This window comes from Salvia hispanica, chromosome 1 (assembly GCF_023119035.1).
Source record: "Salvia hispanica cultivar TCC Black 2014 chromosome 1, UniMelb_Shisp_WGS_1.0, whole genome shotgun sequence".
Lineage (NCBI taxonomy): Eukaryota > Viridiplantae > Streptophyta > Magnoliopsida > Lamiales > Lamiaceae > Salvia > Salvia hispanica.
The window spans coordinates 11,351,637-11,372,218 of NC_062965.1; the positions used below are offsets into that span (position 1 = coordinate 11,351,637).

Below are 20,582 nucleotides of genomic sequence, written 5' to 3' on the forward strand. Positions count from 1 at the left end.
TTTTCTCTAGCCAGCCACCTATCATAAATGCTGTCGCTGCTGACCTCAACTTCATATTCCTATTAATTACATCTCGAATTTAATTAATAAGACTAATAGTCATTTAAATTTTAAAATTTGGTTAAATTTTAGTACTATTTCAACTCGTGATCTTTATAATTGGAAAACTAAATTAAGAAATTTTATTTTCTTTAATTGTCTCATCCACGCACAAAATGTCATCTTTTAATGATGTTTAAAACGATATGTTTCATTAAATTAAATATATTTTATTTCTTTATTTTCTTATTTCTCTTCCTATTTTATTGAAATATTTTTGTTTTTCGTTTTCTGGATGAGACAATCAAGAAAAATTTAAACTTTGTGATTTAGTAATATTCAAATTTCAAATATCATGGGATTGACCATAATTTAATCAAGCTTCATAATTGAAATGGCTATTATCCCTAATTAATGTAACCAACTTATGCTACGTGTAGATGTATAATACACAGCGTATTGAATGAAATCATAAACAAATACAGAGTACAAATTTATTATTGATAACAAAAATTTTAAAAAACGGTTGAGGTGTGACGTAACATGCATCTATAAATTGAGTGTGTAGGATCATTACATTATTGTATCGTAAAAACATTTCACTAAAATGAAGCTTAAAGGTTTTGTTTTGTTTGTTCTTTTTCTCCTTGCGTGCTCTATAGTAGCTGTGGAATCAGAGGTTGAGCATCAAGGTGAGGTTCAGTTAAATTGCTACTTATGTATTGAAGAATGGTGTATTTCTTTTTATGTACATGCATGTTGAGATTTGGTTGTTTGGTTTATGCATAGGTGATGAGGTCTTGGAACCCAACCAACGTAGGGGTGGGTTCTGCCGTGGTGGGCGAATCCGAAGGTGTTGCGGTGGTTTTCGCCGCGGCCGGTGTACGAGGTGGTGTTGCAGGAGTTCTGGTGTGTTATTTTTCTATTAATGGGTGTTTAGTTTTAGTGAAAGATGGATCGAACTAATTTAGTGTTTATTTTGACATAGTATGAATCAAATTGTTTTTACTCCTTAGATGTCACACTTGGGGATTGACATGAAATTTTAAGAGGTATTGTTTGATATATTAAGTGGAAAGAGAAAATAATATATTTATATTAATGTGAGAGAGAACTTTAAAAAAAAAAAAAAAATGTGAAATCTCGTGTGAGACAAACTAAAAAGAAAAGTAGGGAGGGGGTACTATATTATGATTCAAATACATGATTTATTTTGTATATCTAAATGCTTGGTTGCTAAAATGCAGCTGATGATGAAGCGGCGCTTCTAGAGCACGATGCCACAGATGGTGGTGGTGGAGAATATGGCGGTGGAGGGCAAGGTGGTGGGGAAGGCGGCGGAGAAGGTGGTGGGCAAGGTGGAGGGAAAGGTGGCGGGGAAGGTGGCGGTGAATATGGTGGTGGCGGCCATGGTGGTGGGCAAGGTGGAGGAAAAGGAGGTGGTGAATGTGGTGGTGGGAAAGGCGGAGGCAAAGGCAGCGGTGGTGGCAGCCACGATGGTGGAAAAGGCGGAGGCAAGGGCGGCGGTGGTGGCTGCCACGATGGTGGAAAAGGCGGAGGCAAGGGAAGTGGTGGACACGGTGGTGGTGGGCATGGTGGTGGAAAAGGTGGCGGTGGGCATGACGGAGGTAAAGGTGGAGGGAAAGGCGGCGGATGTGGTGGTGGAAAAGGCGGAGGGAAGGGTGGAGGAGGAGGAGGTGGTGGTGGCGGTGGCGGGGGGATAGGAGGAGGAGGTGGTGGTGGTGGTGGTGGTGGTGGTGGCGGCGGCGGCGGCTATGGTGGTGGTGGGAAAGACAACAAAGGAAGCTCCGAAGAAATTAATAATTGATTGAATATTTTCCGATGTAGTAGAATGCCATGTTTGGATCATCAATGTGATCTATTAAATGATTAAATAATTGCATGGTAACAAGTTTGAAAGATCTATGAATAAATTTCGGATGTGCATATGGCCCTTGTCATATTAGAGCATGAGCTATAATTACATACTAGTATTAAGCCACAAAATCTATTACTATTAGTACTATATAAATAAGTTCATGACTTACTCAATTAATTGAATTCCAAACACTATGCAAGCTGGAAGCATTTTTTAAACTTAATAATTTGAATTATTGGCAAGGTTCGAGTATTACGAAAATTTTATCATATACTGAATTTTGTTGTAATATTGTGTTAAGGACCTAAATCCCTAATGATCAGATAAATCGGACAATAACAAGATAAAGACAATCCGACGCCCGTGAGGGTCAGCGGAGATAAGGATCTGGGCGGCTGTGCGCGGGTTCCAACCCGTCGGGCAACGACTACTATACAGATCAGATATACGTTCCGGCTGTGCGCGGAGACCTTCCGTCGGGCAGCAAGTAGCGTAGGAAACTATGGATTCAAAGCATTTCACAAGGCATTTAGCCAAAATAATATATTCATTGATTCAAGTTCATGTTTGATTTAATTATTTTTCCACTATGTAGAAAAGTACTAATCAACCTAATTACTCATAACTTTATAATCAATCATCCAATGAAATCCAAACGTATGTTTCAGTTATTATATACTGTGAACTAACAAATTTAGGACCTTTAGTTTCACTGATGCACATTTACGATACTTAAACTTTCCAAATATCATTTGTGGTTGTTAGTCTATACCTTACGCACGTTTCAGGGTCCTTGTGAAGTTTTATCACTTTTTTCGGACTAGCAATAAGGAGCCTTTCCACCGCGGGAGGGCTATCGCGGGAGAGCACATGCTAGGCTGAGAGTGGGAAAGCGGTGGGATGGCACCTATTGTGCACCAACTGCCAAGCCATCCTGAATTTTTTTTTTTTTTTTTTTTTTAAAAAAATTATTTTCAACTGTATATATACAACTCATTGCACTTTATTTTTTTAATATTTGATAAACACCAATAATTAAAATGAATTAAAATTGAAGGGTTGTTTTGAAGGATTAAAATAATGTGGCGAACGGAATTTTTGGAAGGATCGTGGAAGGACTCTTTCCTATTGTGAATGCTCTAATAAAAATGAGTGGAGGGTAAAATATTTTTTTTAAGTGTCAAGTTTAAAAGTTTAAATATTGCCTATGTATATGCATGATTATAAAGTTTTGTAGCTTTGCCTCATTTGTCTTTATACTCGTCTCATTTGGGCTATAACTACAAAATCTTTGTAGGTAATGAATGTCATATGTTTGTATATGACCTATATTTCTACTGTTCCCTAAAAATGAAAATATTAATTAATTTATTTATTTATTTATTTATTTATTTATAGTACTTAAATTGCTCACTTTTTTAAAAACTTATAGCGAACCTCAAACAGTCAAACCCACGTTGGACACACCCGTAGAAAGTGAAGAAGATTAAGCTCCTGCTGCACTATTTTTTTCTATTACTGTTTCTCTATTTTAAAAATATGAACTGTCTCCTTTTTAAGTTCATTCATTAAAAATATGAAGTTTCTAAATTACATATTTGAGCCTGTTTAACACTATTAATAATATAGAACTGATTATCTATTAACAATACTTCATTATTTTTTTCTCGTTTCTTCTCTTACGTTATAATTAATTTATACATTCAAATTCATGCTCTTTCACAAATTTATATTTTTATGTGATGAAGAGTGTATTATTTTTTGGCAAAATAGTTCAATATCATTTTCATCCCTAGACATAGATCGATGAGGACAATTCTATGAGAAAAAATATTAGAATGAACGAAATTATAAAAAAAAATGAAGAAAAATATTGTAAATGATTGATCTGAAAAGGCAGAAAAAATGTTAAAATGACATAAAAAGTAAAAAAAAAAATCAAATAATATCTTAAATATAAACTATAGTTTTAAGTTACGATATTGCATTGCACTAATTTATTTAATAATGTGCTAAATATAATACTGATATGGTATTTTGAAAATAAATTATCAATATTGTGCGTATATAATCCATTATAAAAGAATCTGTTCATGGAATTAATATTATATTTGACGCTAATAAATGTATATTGATCGAGTATCATCTCATCCATTTCTTAAAATAATATAATCTCTCGCATATCTAAAATTAAGATTTTGGTTCGGTGAGTTTTGTCCAATTCGCTGTCGTCAATTATCACAAATTAAAATAATATTAATTGTGTTCTCTATTTGACTATGAATAAAATAATAAATGTGAATAGCAAGAGCCGTAAATACCAGCCCACAAATGTGGGCTGAGCCCAATTTTCAACCGGATAACAAATGCAAGTCAGTAGTCGGTGCTTTGAAAGTGGCGCAGCCACCTTATTCCCAATTATGATCACACGTGGTATTAATTAAATACTAGTACTACAAAATAAAATCAAATTAATACACCACTAAATATATTAACTACCCGAATATTCTGTAGTGATGAAACATCAATCACATTAAAGTTCAGAATCGCGTATGATCAATTTATCATTGCAATGCATTAATTTTCACCAAAAAATACAAAACACACATAAAGATTCATGGCCCATTTTATTTCACCAAAACATGCAAATGTACATACAAACATAGTACTCATAGCAATCCCAGATAGTATCCAAAAAATCCCCAGCAATGAATCAAGGAATCTCACTATCACAGAATCAATTTCCATAAATAGATGTCATATGTTTATACTTTATAGTAGTAATTAATTAATTACACACGATTAACATAATTCAAAAACAAAATCACTACTAATATTATTCTAATTCAAAAAAAAAAAAAAAAAAAAAAAAAAAAGAGAAAGCAGAATTGTTTTGTATAGGAATAGGATGTTGGTTCAAATCCATGATAGCAACATGTCCAAGCCGTGGTCCCTTCGAAAAAGGAACAAAACTTCACAAATGATAGTAACGTGGGCGTTTGCTCCCCGGCAAACACTGCTCCGAACTCGTCGACTTGTCCATGACCATTTTCAGCGCCCTCCTCAACCCCCCTAATCCGGCGTCGTTTTGGGCCCCGACTCTCACCCACAGCACGCTCTTCGTCCGCCCTCCTACGGTCGCCATCTCCGCCCTCACCACCTTCGCCTCGGCCGCCTTCAGCGCTTGTATCATGTCCACGATTATCTCCGGCCTGTCGTCGCACGACAATGCCGCCTTTACCAGCCCCGTGCTCTCGCATTGCGACAGCTTCAGCTCGTCCGCCTCGCTCGGGTAATCCTCTTGCGCTGCCGCCGTCTTCTTCAGCTCCTTCACGCGCCGCACGGCTTCTCCCAGAAGGGAGGCCTTGTCTGTCTGCACAATTGGTAAAGTAAGAGAGAATTACAAAAAAGAAGTTGAAACAATGTAATGAACGGTGGGGTCTATAAATGATAAAGTATTCTATAAATGGATATGTACAATTTCTATGAGATGGACGAAAAAGGAAATTCAGCTTTATGAAATGAAACGGATGTAGTATTATTTTTTTAATTGTACCTTGATAGTGTTGGGGAGGATGGATTTGAGGGTGGCGATGTGGCCGTTAATGCGCTTGCGGCGGCGGCGCTCGGCTTCCTTGTGGCTGATGCTGGCGGCGACGGCTTTGGCTTCGGCCATGGATCTTGGGCTGAGGTTTGGATTGTCGGAGTTTGTCGGGGAACTCAGCATTCCGACAACATCGTATGAATCCGAACAGGTCCCGAGTTCATAGAAACTCGGGAGAGAAAACATATCTTCTTCTTAAACCTCAGTTTTCTAACTGGGACAATCCAATATAGAAAATCTGAAAATTTACAAACAAAAAGATTAATTTAAAGTCAAAGATTTCATACACTATAATCTTTTGTGAGTTGGTGTATGTGTGCGAGAGAGAATGTGATTGAACTTACAAAGAAAAATGTTTTGTGGTGAGGAATCTAATATGTGATCAGCAAATTCGATTCTGGGGAAAAGGAATCAACGAGGTTGATCTCGGTTGGATTTTCAAGAAAATATTGTGAAAAAATGTTTCTATAGATAGGCCTTCAGTGTCAATTTTTGTTGGCCAGATGAGTATATGAGATCTTCACTTGCATCTCCATTTATAGTAGTAATTGTTTAGTACTACGAGGTTAACTTTGTGGCTTTTTAAGGTTATTCTCATTAATTTCATCATAAAACCAACTCAAGATTACAAAATAAAATAAAATTATTCGTTATATATTGAATCTTTATCATAATTTCAGTATATCTGTTTAATAAATGTACGATTCGAAACTAACCAATGAACCCCAAATTGCTAGTTATTTCTAATATATGCACCCCAATCACCTACATCGGGGGTAGGGGTCGACGGGGGTGTGAGTGGGTGGGGTGGTTCGGGCCGCGTACCATCAAAGAGGCTGAGGTGAGGGGACTGAATGGGCCTCGTCCCGCATAGGGATGTCAATCGGGTCAACCCAACAGTTTTTTAGCCAACCCTGCTCGGGTTGCGGGTCATTCGGGTACGCACTCATCGGGTTGTATAGGATTATAAAAGTTCATTCCTAACCTTAAAGGTTCAGGTTTCGGACTAGCCCAGCGAGATAATCGAGATACTACTAATAAAATTAGCATAAAATCAATCTAATATATAATGATGAAAACTAGTTATATAGGAGGTAAAACATTATTATGATGAATTTAAGATACTATATGCTTAAAAATGAACATGATCAATACTAATTTTATGATTTGTATAAATAAGTAAAACTTAAATATATTTTGAGAAATTTTTAAGTATATTTAAAAATTTTAATTTTTTTATGTGAATCCGTTCCTTGTTAATTGTGACATTTCTTTCGTCACGAAATTTAAGAATATTGTATTAAATGGATGGTGAATAAAGTAACAGATGGTTTAATTATATTGAAATTTTCCAAAATGGAAAAATGACTTAATTAACATGGAACGGAGGGAGTACAAAATTGAAGGTTATTTTTTAGTTATTTTTATTATAAAAATAAACAATAAAGTGTCAATTAGGAGTCAAACCAATAGAACAATAGAAATTTTATCGGGTTTTCGGGCCAACCCACCAGGTTTTTGGTTAGCCTATTCGGGTTGCTGGCTAATCGAATTATAATTTTATTGGGCTAAAAATTTCAAATCCTAACCCTCTAAATTTAGCGAGCTACTCGAGCTAACCCGCGAATTCCATGCTAGCTGCAGTGACATCCCTGCGTGGACATTACTTATTTAATAAATTTTGTAAGGGATCCAAGTAGATTTGGATATGCCTTATTCTAATATAATACTAATATAATACTGCTTAACTAAATCGGCTCAATTAATTAATGACAATTAATATTGATTTACCATTTAAATCCAGAACACATTATATGGACTTCTTTTTAATTTAATTTATTTCTCCAGTTTAAATTAATTTATATCCATTATTTGATTGACTTTGTAGCTAGATCGACTTAATTATTTTTCTTAAAGGGTGATAAGAAATCTAAAGTTGTCTTATGTATATTGTGGTGGAATAAATTCGATCAGATAAAATTTTGTTCAGTAAAAACTTGAGCAAATATCTCTCAGAGACAATATCAACTTCGGTTTATCGAGATGTTATTTGATGTTATTCTGTAAAGCAACAATACAAGTCATTCTCATCTGTTGAATTTCACTACCAAAAATGTCATCATGATAATGAATTATGAAAATCCCACACACAATGATAAATTAAAGTGGCATGTAATCAGCGATGTACACTCATCAATTGGAATATCATAAATTTGGATTTTAGCTAAGTCTATATAGTTTTTTTTTATGAAATATATTACAGTTGGCCGTGTAGATCGATCATATGATAGCCTTGTATATTTCCTTAAGGATGAAGAAGATATAAAACAACTTCCCTCTTATTTTAATTAAACTTATTTGTTTAATAACAATTTACTCTCTATTAAAGTAAAAGAAACCATTCTTAATTCGCTCGTTTATTATTAAATCAGTGCTCTCCAAATTTGTTTCAAAATTGGCTATTGAGTATAAATTCGTACCGATGTGTTTTGGGCAGTCCGAATGGAGAGTATTAATATCATAACAAAGAATTATATTATATAAATTATTTATAAAATATTGTTTGTATTTGAAAAATTCTATACGAGTACACAAACATTTTAATTATATTCATGTAATTCAAACAGCGAATTCACGGAAAAACTAGATATTTGGGAATTGGGATTTATATAATACTATATTCGGTTATATAAAATTAAATTGATCCAAATATATTTAAACTGGATGAGTTCAAAATTATTTTCCATAAGAAGCAAAAGGCTAATTTGGCATGTTAGTATAGGATTAAGTACAGAAAAATTCATCCAATCAAATAACGCTCAATATATTGATTTATCTTCTTTAATCAATTAAAAAACTAAATTAGTTCACTCAAGATTCGTAACTTATAAGTCTTGACTGGCATTGTTCAAAATAAAGTGTAAACAGCGTTTTATTTTATTAACTTCATTGATTCTTCTGCATTCGTCATAAGTATGGAATGGTAAACAATAAAAATACCGAGTATATATTTAAATACGCGATTAAATTTAATTTGCAGCAAAATAGAAGGTTGAGACAAATTGAAAGGAGGGCAGAGAATAAACAGAATAGAATAGGTTGGAGATGGAGAAGAAGAGGAAGTTGTGCTATATTTCATCTTTTGGCAGTGACAAACAATTTTTGGTTATCAAATTCAAAAGCGCAATCATTTTCCGGCGCAGAATCGATTTGACAGCTCAACAATCCATTCGGACCCAATTTTCACACACACACACAGTTACTCAGGGATCATTTGGTAAATTTCCCTTTCTCTAAAATTATTGTTGTTGCATTGCTTTTAAGGATATTTGTAATTCTTCAAAGTTTTTTAAGTATTGTTGAAATTGTAATTATTGGTATATCATGTGTAATTAGTTACTACTTTATTTCTTATTTTTGTGATAATTATTGGTATATGATGCATCAACTGTGACAAACTAATGTTTTGTTTTTGTTTGTATATGTGGAAACTAATGTTTGATGATCAATTAAGTCTAAAGGGGTTTCTCTATAGTCTTTTATGACCATCATTTTGTCGAAGACCTTTTTCTCTTATGGAATAGATAGCTCATCAGAGGCTATTCCTATTTTAGTCATCAAATTTAGTATAGTATCCAGTATTAATTAATTGAAAGTTAGTAATTTATAATCAAATTACTTATTAATTTTGATTATAATTTAATTGATGCGAATACTGCATCAAAAAATAAATGAAGAAGCCTTTCCAATTTTCCATTCAATGCATGTTTAGTGACTTTAGTCAGTTTAGATAATACATGCGTCCAAATTCTAATTAAATTTTTGTATATATGAGTTTGCTTAGTTTAGAATGGTTAATAAGTTGATGTCTCTCAATCTATCATAACACCTCCTTTTAAATTTTTATACTAATAAAAAATAAAAGCAATTCCGATCGTCAGCACTGGTTAACGTGCCTACCGCTAAAGGTGGCAATGTGATGCTAAGGTGGCAATGTGAACGAAAGTCAACCAAATCAGCCTCTAATTAAAATAAATCTCTATTTATAAAAGCAATTTAGTGGTTTCTCTAAATACAGTACTCCATATTCTGGTATAATTGAGATAATACGCTGATAAATTAAATACTCCTATATAAATATTAGTCATTCCAAGTATATTTTGTGATACGTTATTAGATTTTGAATTAATTAATACATATTGCTTCGAGGGTAAAATCAATATAAATGATTCTTTTAATTGGTAAAACTAAAAAACAAAACAGATTTGGCATTTGTAACACCATGGACTATATGCACTCATAAATTCACGTTAAAATTATTTCATGTTATAAGTCTTGCTTAAAACAAAATGAACAAAATGTGAGTTCATGTTACTGCAGAAATGTGGAATTGAACTTGGTGGAGTGGTTGATTTTTTTTTTTTGTCTGGATGTGTTAATGGATAACAGTTGGTAAGATGACTTTTATGATAATTTAACTATATAATATAATGCTCCATATAGATTATGGGAAATGATTTTCGTAGAGAATTTCTACATACGTAATGCTCTTAACTTTTTAATCAGATCAAATCGGTTTTATATTAATCGGTTGTATTATAAATTATACTCCCTCCGTCCACCAAAATTTGTCCCATTTTTCCATTTCCATCCGTCCCCCAAAATTTATCTCATTTCATTTTTACCATTTTTGGTAGTGGACCTCATATTCCACTAACTCATTCCTACTCACATTTTATTATAAAACTAATATATAAAAGTAGGACCCACAATCCACTAACTTTTTCAATTCACTTTCCATTATATTTCTTAAAACCCGTGCCCGGTCAAACCGGGACGAATTTTCGTGGACGGAGAGAGTATTATCTACTTACTAAATTACTCTTATTATATTTTAAATCCTAAAAAGAAACATTAATCTTGATATAAATCTCCTAATTAAGATTTTCATATCTATATACTCCTACTCCATCGATTAATCATTTTAAAGTTCCACCTTTTTTGCTCCTTCAAATATTTATCCATCAATTAATTAGTCTTGTAAGGTCCCACCTTTTATCTCCTTCAAATATTTATTAGTATCTGTAAAACAATTACTACTATAAACATTATCACTTTTAGTTGTTTGTTTATTCATTATTCTATCTTGATATTTCGTTGGTGAATTATTCATTATATTGCTAACTAAATCTCCTATTTCTACTCCTATTCATAGTTCATCGTTTAAATAATAAATATCCATATCTAGTACTAAAAGAAACATTAATTTGTATATTATATTTTGTTTTTGATTAAATTTATATTTTGTGTACATACTTTATTATCATTAAATTAATTTGTTTATTAAATACACGTATTGAGGATATAGAGGTAGATTATGCATATATTGTTCATGTATTTAATGACTTGTGTGTGGGATACAACTTTTAAAATGATTGGTTGATATATTTTTAAATTTCTTCCTCTTTTGTTGCCTTTATTTAAAAATATATCTTCAAAATTTAAAATATTAAATAAAGATGTATTATTAGTTGATAAATAATATGGATCTCTTATCAAATCAGTCTTTATAAATTTTAATTCAAATAATTTAATAACAAATAATTAGCACTATGAAATATTAAAAACTTGTTAACTACTAATAACTATTGAACTGTAAATAATCATATCTATAACATATGATAAAAAATAATTACTTTTAATTAAATTGTAGTTTTGAATATTAATAAATTCATTCTTTTAGTAACTTTTTAGTTACAAGAATGTTTATAAAAGAATAGAGGGGTTAGCTCAATTCACTATAACATCTATCAAATTAAAATTTGATACTACATTAAATACTCCTAGTAACTAATTAAGTACTACTAATTTTCAGAATTTTAGAATTTTTATTTTTTATTTTCTAAAATTTTGATTTCTTTAATCGAACCTCGATAAAAAAAAATCACATATTATTATCTTATTTATTTCATATTTCTAATATTTTCAAATAATAATTTCTCTTTTTACTTCATACAAGACTCCCTTTGTCATATAGAGATAGACCGAATTTTCTTTTTTGTTCGTCCCAATAAACATGGAGTAATAAATTAAAATTTGATATATGGTGTAATAATACTAATTGAGTTTAGTATTTACGGTTTAAATTTAATTATTTTATAATTTTAACTCTTAAATTTTCAAAATTATAATTTCTGTAATTTATAATTTTAGGAAGATTATGTTGAACCCTAAAAAAAAAATTAATCCCATATTTATAACTTATCTATTTAATATGTTAATAATATGTGACTAATATTTTCACTTTTTTGTTATAGAATATTAGAGTTCTTAGCTTAAATAATTGTAACATGCAACAATTAAATTTGAATATATGATATATGAAATAGTACTCTAAGTTTACGGTATTGATTTTAATAATTTCATAATTTCAATTTTAATTCTTTACTTTCTAAAATTTTACTTTATTTTAATTCTTAATTTTTGGAACATTACATTGAACCTCGATAAAATAATCACATGTTCTTAATTTATATTAATATTCTTAAAATATATAGTTAATATTTTCTCTTTCTTTAATATATAATTTTTGGAAGATTATGTTGAACCCCGAAAAAATAATTAATCGCGTGTTCATAACTTATCTATTTAATATTTTAAAGATATGTATAGAATATTAGAGTTCTTAGCTCAAATAATTATAACATGCAACAATTAAAATTGAATATATGATATACTCCTATGAAATAGTACTCATTAAGTTTACGGTTTTAATTTTAAGAATTTCACAATTTCAATTTTATTCTTTACTTTCTAAAATTTAGTTTATTTTAATTCTTAATTTTTGGAACATTACATTGAACCTCGATAAAATAATCACATTTTCTTAATTCATATATTTATTATTCTAAAAATATATAGTTAATATTTTTTCTTTCTTTAAAAATACTCCATTACAGTTCTTGGTTCATTCACTATACCATCAACAAATTAAAATATTATCATACTTATACTTCGTATGATATATAAATACTGATTGAGTTGCGTTCTTAATTCATGTATTTACTAGTTTTAAATGAAATGTGAGTGGATTGAGTTAGTGGAATATGAGGCCTTTACCATTTATACACAAATTAACCGGGACTTCTATTCATGGATGGACTAAAGCGAAAAAACGGGACTCATATTCGCGGACGGAGGGAGTAATTAATAAAACAAGCATTTCAAAAAAGAAAGAGTATATTTTTAAAATTAAATTTACTTATATGTTATTACTTTTTTTTAACACATTTAACTGTATTAAAATCCACAAATATTTATTCAATAAATTATGCATATATTCATTATCAAATAATAAAATGTTTCAAAATAAACTATATTAAAATTAGTGTCCACTAAAGCACGGATTTAATCAGAACTTTTATTTTGTACTGCATTTATAACAGTTAATGAAACATAAAATTGGATGCAATTATTTTATATATTTTTTTATTATATTACTATAACATTATAAAATTTAATTAATATAAAAAAATGAATATCGCAATTAAACTTTATAAGTTAAGAAAATATACAAACAATATGTATAACATAGTAAGAATTTAAAATTTGTTAATATTTTTAATTTATAAGTTAAATTAAATTAAATTTATAAACGGTAAATTTCTTATATTTCAATTTATAAATTTAATTTAATTTCTATAGTGTATTATCATATTATATTTAATAATGTTATTAATAACATAAAACTGCACACATGGAAGGTAGTGGGGGATGAGAATGCTAACTCTAAAAATGTGGTAGAGAGAGAGGAGAGAGACGAATGAACTGCATTCAATCCTAGCAACATTTTGGAAGATAGAGGAGAGAGAGATAGGAGAGAAAATTGCTCTAGAATTTTAGCAAAAATAGGAACAAAGAGGGGAGAGATTATAGAAAAAACGTTTTCTAAAGTATATTTATTCCTAAAGGATAGATAAGTAATATATTAATTAATTTAAAAATATAATAAATAATTATAATTAAAATTATCATAATTATAACTATATTTTATAATAATCCATAATAGAAATTAATAATTTATTAAATAATTAAAATATAATTATATAATATAAATTGTATAATAAATAATAATTATTAATTTTATAAAATAATAATTAATCAATAAAGTCATAGTGCAATTTTAATTTATAAAATTTATTCAATTATGATATCCTAAATATTATAATTATAATATAATAATTATTATATTTATTATTATAATAAATGAGTATAATACTCCATGTAACTATAATTATAATTATATTATTATATATTATGATGGATAATCCATATTTAAACTATCTATTAATAAATATAATAATATACTAATTATTATTATTTATACTTAATAATTTATTAAAAAAATTTACAATATATTAATAAAATATAATAAATATAAATTTAAAAAATCTTGATATTCTCCAAAAACAGGAAAGTAAAGTTACTATGAATCATATTCTCGGGATTCATTTTCCCTAGAATCATTTTCCTTGCCAACCAAACATGGTCTTAGTCTCAAGCTAGTTGAGTCATATTTCGTTTTAAAATGTCCTAAAATAGTTAAGTCATTTTTCTTTTTTGCCACAAACTTTATTCTCTCTTATAGTACTTCACTTTCTTTTCATCTCCTATTACTTTACTTTTTCCACTTTAACCTTTAGCATATCAATTTCTTAAATATGCTCAAAAGAAATGCTCCAACTATCTTAAGACAGAGGGAGTACTTGCCATGTCACATTCACGAAAGATCCACAAATACTACTTGTTGGTACAATTTGATTAAATCTAATGAATGTGTGTGGCGAAATAAAAATAATAGTAACAATCTTTGAGTAAACCTAATGAATGTGTTGGCGAAACAATTTTTTTTTTCTACGATATTTCATGTAATAAAGAGAGAATTGAAATTATTATTTAAGTCTCAAGGTCCACTCCTTTTATTACATATTGGATTTGAATGTAATTATATGTATTTCTATCATAGTATCAAAACGACTTACCAACTATAAATCAAATTTAATTGAAACTAAAAAAAAAACGAGCTTAATTTGAGTCATTTTAATAGAAGATATCATGTTCAATCCAATTAAAAAAAAGTTTAACCTCGTTAAGATAGATCTTGAAGGATTTGAGTGAGGATGTTGGCATATGAAACTAAAAACAACTGTAATAGTATCCTAAATTAGTGTAAAGAAATAAATGAAATCACTTTATAAATTATGAAAGTTAGGTAAATTTATTGATGTTATAATTTCCAATGAAATGCTACTGTAATAATCATGTTCAATTTGTATAGATAAATATAAGCATAGTAGTCAAAAGAAAGTTGAGAATGAATAAAGTGATGAATAAACATATTAGTACTCAAGCATGAATAGTTTGAGCAGTCCACACTAAGGAGACAAAAGGCAGTAGGATCATTGTCTCTTCCAAATTATGTTTTCTCCATTTTTGACCAAAACATCTTCATCTCTTCACCTTAAAGTGTTAAAGGCTTTGCAAATAAAGTCAAGTGGGAAGAAAATACTTTTTTGCTTCTTATGTAAAAGGCGACATTCCTTTGTGTTTTTCTGAGTTCTACTTATAATTCATTTTAATTTTTTTAAATCATCGTCTTGCTAAAGCTTTCTCGATTTTTCCACATACCAATATTTCCTTTACCTTTGTTAAAGTGTAAATTGTAATTGTGTGATATATTTGTCTGGTCAAATTCAAGGGCTCATGTAGTCATTTTCTTGGATTCCTACATTTTCAATAATATTTGAGAATTATAGTAGGAGTTAATTGACAGAAATTTTTTTACCCATGGGAGTGGGGACAGACACTTACTTGCAGGTTTCTTTGTCTTGACATTGATTCACTTAAAATTTCAAGTGCTCAAGAAAATTACAAATAATATACATATAAATATAATTGAATTTTCTTTGTAAATTTCTTCCCTTTTCATATTGGCTTAGGCGGATGGAATGCAAACATAAAGCCCAAGTACAACCAAATTTCATAATTGAAACCTTAAATGTGCAATTAAAAGTATCAATAATCATAATTAGTTTTTCGAGTAGGGTGGGGTTAACCCGTAGAGCCCATTACGATCAATGAGCCCGTCCAAGCACGTTACTTTTCTCTAGTGGACCGATCATGTCCCGAACTAGACGGGGCTGGTCAGGCCACTTGACGAGGCCCGTGTGGCCATTTTATATTTCGAAACTGATTCGGCCCAACCACAACTACTAAGTGGCTATAGTTCCATGGCCCAAGTTGCATTGAATTATTGGGCCAATCAGAATGGACAAAATTTGAGCTGTAGAAATCTAGCACCTATATGGGCCATAGGAACAACGAGCCCATTTTTAAATCCATGAAATCCTATATGTTTGTGATTTTTAATGATTCAGCTTCTTACATTTAACCTTTTCTAATATTCATTGAGATATTTCTTTCCATTCTGAATTATAAAGTACTAACAAAGTAACATAAGAAATAAAAGTCATTTTCTCATAATTTCAATTATTAATATTCAATATGAGACCTTAATCCATTGCAATTTCAACCAAATAAGAAGCTTTACCATAGTGAATATTTTTGGAGGGATGATGGGCTACCATGTATAAAAAGATCGACATTATTATAGTGAACGGAAAGAGTAGAACTAGAAACATTGTAAGGAATAAAATTAAGGGAAATAGTACACCATCAAATCAAAGAATTGTCGCGATCGTGGGGGTGTACAAATTGGGCAGCGTTGAACGGTCCACTGTTTCTTCCACGTGCAATTGTACTTCGAATATTTTCTTAGATTTTTTACTCCCTCCTTCCCACAAAAGACTTGTGGGATGGCACGGAATTTTAAGAGATTTTGTTTTACGTGTTAAATAAAGAGAGAAAGTATAATTTTTATATTCATATAAAAGAAAACTTTTTCCAAAAATGGAAATATGAAATCTTTTGTGGGTTAAACTAAAAAGGAAAGCGTGACATATTTTGTGGGACGGAGGGAGTACCATTTATGCACATATCTACTCATTTTTAAAGTTTTTTTGACGAGTTAGGCAATATATAAGCCCGTCTCGGATCGAAGCTCTAAATTCACTCACTTCATCACTTCCCTCATTTTTTGTGTTAGGCCACAACTCTCACAAGCTCTGGAATAGCATGGATTTGTAAAAAATATTTAATTTTTTTTAAAAATTAAAAAATTGAGCTGAGATCCGGGTCCGGTCCGAGCTACGGCATCGCCGGGCCGGAATGTAACTGGGCGTGTCCCGGGATCACGCAACGCCGACCCAAACCGCACTTGGCATGACCTCAGGTCCCTCCACCGGCTCCAGACACCCCCCCCCCCCTCACAACGCCTCAAAAAATTAACCGGAACCGACCCGATCTCTAATTCGATTACTTAACTAACCGACTCGGTTAGAACTTGTCGTTTATCGGTTATAACTGAATGATACAAACTCCAACACTTCAACTTTTAAATTTTCAATTTTCATTTACTTTTATTATTATTATTATTATTATTATTATTATTATTCATATTTCCTAGTAATACATAATTTTGTCTAGACACTTCAAAAGTTTAAACTTTAAATGATCTAAGAACTTTTTCTAAGACTACTTTTAAAATAATATTTAGGAACTTTATTGACTTTGAGATATTATAAATGAAAGTGACACAAATTAAATAGTCTTTGACAAAATTTGGAAGTAAACTACATTTTCTTCTATTGTAATGCCACATAAAGAAGTGCAAAACGAATATAATATAAATATGAAATTTTAAAAGTATAAAAATACTACTATAGAAGTTTATTCCTTAAAAATATAATTTAATTAAAATTTAATGATCATTTATAACTGATAGCCGACTTCGAGAAAAAATGCAAACCGGTACCGACCTAAACACCGTGAATTTTGGTTATCGGTTAACTGATCACCGACCAGTTTCGGTTCAGTTCTCGGTTAACCGAATAACCGAGAACCATGTACCCACCCCTAACAACGCCTGCAGGCGCGAGCCAGAACCTAGGTGTGATCCGGGCCGAAGCACTGCGGATGCCCTTAGGCCAAATTTTACTTCCTTTATAAAATTGGTTAATTGTATAATAACTTTGATATTATATTTAATTGTTCTATAGTTTATAATCTGGAAGGAATGTGTATGATTTGACAGATAGATAATATTGTGCTGACTCGTAATAATAATAATGTATCATACAATAATATTGTATCAAGAGAACACAAGAAAAAAAAATGACATGGATATCTAATTGTGCCGAAGTAACCGTTTAGTGCTAAATCATGACTTCTGCAGTTAGTTAAACATTATCCAAAGAATCGAAGATGGCTCGTAGCATCTATACGTGATGTCTTTGAATTCTACAGTAGATCTTCAAATATATTCATTGAACTCTTTATTCGACATTTGTGTAGACAAAGCTTATCGAATAATATAGGCTTTGACTAGAAAGAAAACATAATTCCCACTAGAAAAAGGAAGATAAAAAATCAAAATTCCTAGTAGGAGATTTGCAAAAATCTCTATTGTGGAGTCTATTATTTTAGTCTCATGTCTAGTCTCCTATTTATAAAGTTCCATAGAGACTGGACAAGGTTAAGCTTATTGGACCTTTACTAATCAAATTGAGTCTCAATTTAATTCAAGCTAATACATATATATTATAATCAGCCATTGTAGTAGAATAATAGTAGAATAATATTGATGGTACGTCCAAACCCAAAATTATGGATAATTTTGGCTTCCTCTTTCATTACGTTATTTCCTGCGTTTAATATATAAATATTTGTTAATTAATTGAAGTGTGTTATTTCACTTTAATTATATAATAGTACCATGTTATTCAAGAGTGGTCTATTTTGGAAACAATATTTATTATTCAAAAAATGAATTCCAACCAGCTGAGTTAATTGAATTATATCAAATCGGACTCTCCTAGAATGCAATTCATTGTAATATTAATCCTTGAACCACTATACATTAATCATCATTGCCTGAGATAACAAGATTCTTAGGTTACTAGACATCCACACCTTTTGATAAATCAAAACAATTCATAATCAAAGCTAAGATTTACACTGGTTCGCTTTAGACAGGGGTTTTGAATATCTTGTAGTAGAATATTTTAGAGATCCAATGAATAATGGGCAAGACTTACCCATGAAAATTTCTCTGATTAAATCAAAACCCCTGTTTATTAAAAACCAATAGAATATTAAAAACTAATAGAAAATGTTCATAACCAAATAATATGAAGCTCTGTATAATTAATCATTTTTATGTGTTTAAGATTTCTAATGCACCCATAAATTAGTGTAAAAACACATTGTTGGTCTGTACTCCTAATATCGTTTACAAAATTTGGGTCTAATTCAAGATTTTTATTTATTATAGGAGTATCAGAATAAATTCAACTTCTTAGATTTTTGTATAAAAAGTTTCAAGAATTATCTATTGGGATATTTATCTTACTAACTTTTGTCAGGATAATATTAAATATTGTAACACTGGTAACACCTCTAAATATTATTTTCGCTTTCATGATGTCAGCGTGGGTCGCGAAAACTCGCACCAAGTATTACATGTATAATAATAATGTATGGTCAATATTATATAGTAGTAGTATAAAAATAGCGTTATACTACATCGTTTGAGGATGAGAGAGCGAATTTTGAAAAATCATTTTTAGTTTCATAACAATACGACAAAGTTTAGTACACAAATTTGCTACACCTACCTATTAAAATTTAACATTGTATGCCTTAATTTCAAATTCAAATTTTAATATGATGATCAAATAAAATATTACTTTTAAATAAAGAAAATGACTCTATTACTATGAAATTGAAAAAAAATAAAAAAAATTGATACTACTATAATGGAATGGACGGAGTAACTTATAGTATGACATATGGAGTAGTACATTATTTCCACTCAACAAAAATTCATCCAACATTTTTATTAAAAAGTGTCATTTTGAATGTTGTTATCCTTTGTTTAGATGGAATAAATGCCATGCTACCAATAATAATAAATATTCATACTAATTTATACTGTTACATATATTAAAATATGAATTTTCTGTTCATGGAATAAAAACCATTCTACCAAATTAATACTACTCATTTTGGTTCTTCTACTAAATTAGTTTCATTCTATTTATACACATTTTTTCACCGGTTTTTCATTTCTACTTTATTTTTTTTTATCTTTTCTATTTTACTTATTACTATATATTATCTCAATCTCATGCTGATGCTACTCATATTTTTCTTTCTCGGTTCATAGTAAATTGCTTACACTATTTCTATTTAAAGTAGAATTAGGATATTTATTTACGATATTAAATTTAACTAAACATCATCTTATCATATTTAAATACTCCATTCCTCTTATAAAAATATGGGTAATGGGTATGACACAAGAACTAAGACAAAATTGGTAAAATAAGAGAGATGAGAAAAATTGTAAGGTAAAGTAAGAGAAAAATTAAGTGCGAATATTATAGAACGGAGAAAGTACTAAAATTAGGGTTTATGGATGGAGCTAAATGCTCAAAGCAATTTAGTTTCCGATATATTATCGTACGCTATTTAAAATTAAAATGCAAGCATATTATACTAGAAATTAAAATATAGGACAGTTAGTGATTGAGTGATTGACATAAGCTCAAAGCCTCAAACCATCCACAAATCTGAAAAATTGAAAAAGTATGACGTAGATGTAAGTAATTGTCAGCCAACGAGTAAATTACAACATTTTTGTGTATGAGTACATTTTTATTTACTAGTAGTACTACAATTTTATTATCGCCATTGTTACTGCGAGTTCTCATTCACTTTTATAGGTAAATCCTATTTTACACGTCCTTATTTCAATCACATTCTAGTATAAAATAAATATATAAAAATGCTCTCACGTTCCATTATCTTTCCTCACTTACTTTTCTTTATATTTTTAAAATCCGTGCTACATTCAAATGGAATTCAAATGGCGGACAAAGA

The 20,582-nt window shown here is 30.2% G+C and overlaps 2 protein-coding genes across 3 annotated transcripts; one reads left to right on the forward strand and one right to left on the reverse strand.

The window, feature by feature from the left end:
* Positions 1 to 615: 615 nt before the first annotated feature.
* Positions 616 to 2,717, forward strand: LOC125187043 (glycine-rich cell wall structural protein 1.8-like). The gene is made up of 4 exons (XM_048083557.1): positions 616 to 731; positions 829 to 948; positions 1,287 to 1,772; positions 2,707 to 2,717. The coding sequence occupies exons 1-4, from the start codon at positions 647 to 649 to the stop codon at positions 2,715 to 2,717; spliced, it is 702 nt and encodes a 233-aa protein (XP_047939514.1). The 5' UTR covers positions 616 to 646.
* A 2,073-nt stretch (positions 2,718 to 4,790) lies between these two features.
* On the reverse strand, positions 4,791 to 6,024 carry LOC125216407 (transcription factor bHLH30-like). Of its 2 annotated transcripts, XM_048118111.1 has the most exons (3): positions 5,867 to 6,024; positions 5,475 to 5,760; positions 4,791 to 5,291 (listed from the first exon to the last, which is right to left on the reverse strand). In XM_048118111.1, the coding sequence occupies exons 2-3, from the start codon at positions 5,706 to 5,708 to the stop codon at positions 4,893 to 4,895; spliced, it is 633 nt and encodes a 210-aa protein (XP_047974068.1). In that variant the 5' UTR covers positions 5,709 to 5,760; positions 5,867 to 6,024; the 3' UTR covers positions 4,791 to 4,892. The 2 variants fall into 2 exon arrangements, with proteins under 2 accessions (XP_047974068.1, XP_047974077.1); XM_048118120.1 differs by lacking the exon at positions 5,867 to 6,024 and having other exon boundaries at positions 5,475 to 5,836.
* Between the last annotated feature and the right edge of the window lie 14,558 nt (positions 6,025 to 20,582).

What these genes read in the sequence shown, in the direction of transcription:
- LOC125216407 (XM_048118111.1), bottom strand. Translation starts at nt 5,708, where the DNA reads ATGTTTTCTCTCCCGAGTTTCTATGAACTCGGGACCTGTTCGGATTCA. An exon ending in TCCTCCCCAACACTATCAAG is followed by an intron (nt 5,292 to 5,474) that starts GTACAATTAAAA and finishes CCAATTGTGCAG; the next exon opens with ACAGACAAGGCCTCCCTTCT.
- LOC125187043 (XM_048083557.1), top strand. Translation starts at nt 647, where the DNA reads ATGAAGCTTAAAGGTTTTGTTTTGTTTGTTCTTTTTCTCCTTGCGTGC. An exon ending in ATCAGAGGTTGAGCATCAAG is followed by an intron (nt 732 to 828) that starts GTGAGGTTCAGT and finishes GTTTATGCATAG; the next exon opens with GTGATGAGGTCTTGGAACCC. An exon ending in GTGGTGTTGCAGGAGTTCTG is followed by an intron (nt 949 to 1,286) that starts GTGTGTTATTTT and finishes GCTAAAATGCAG; the next exon opens with CTGATGATGAAGCGGCGCTT.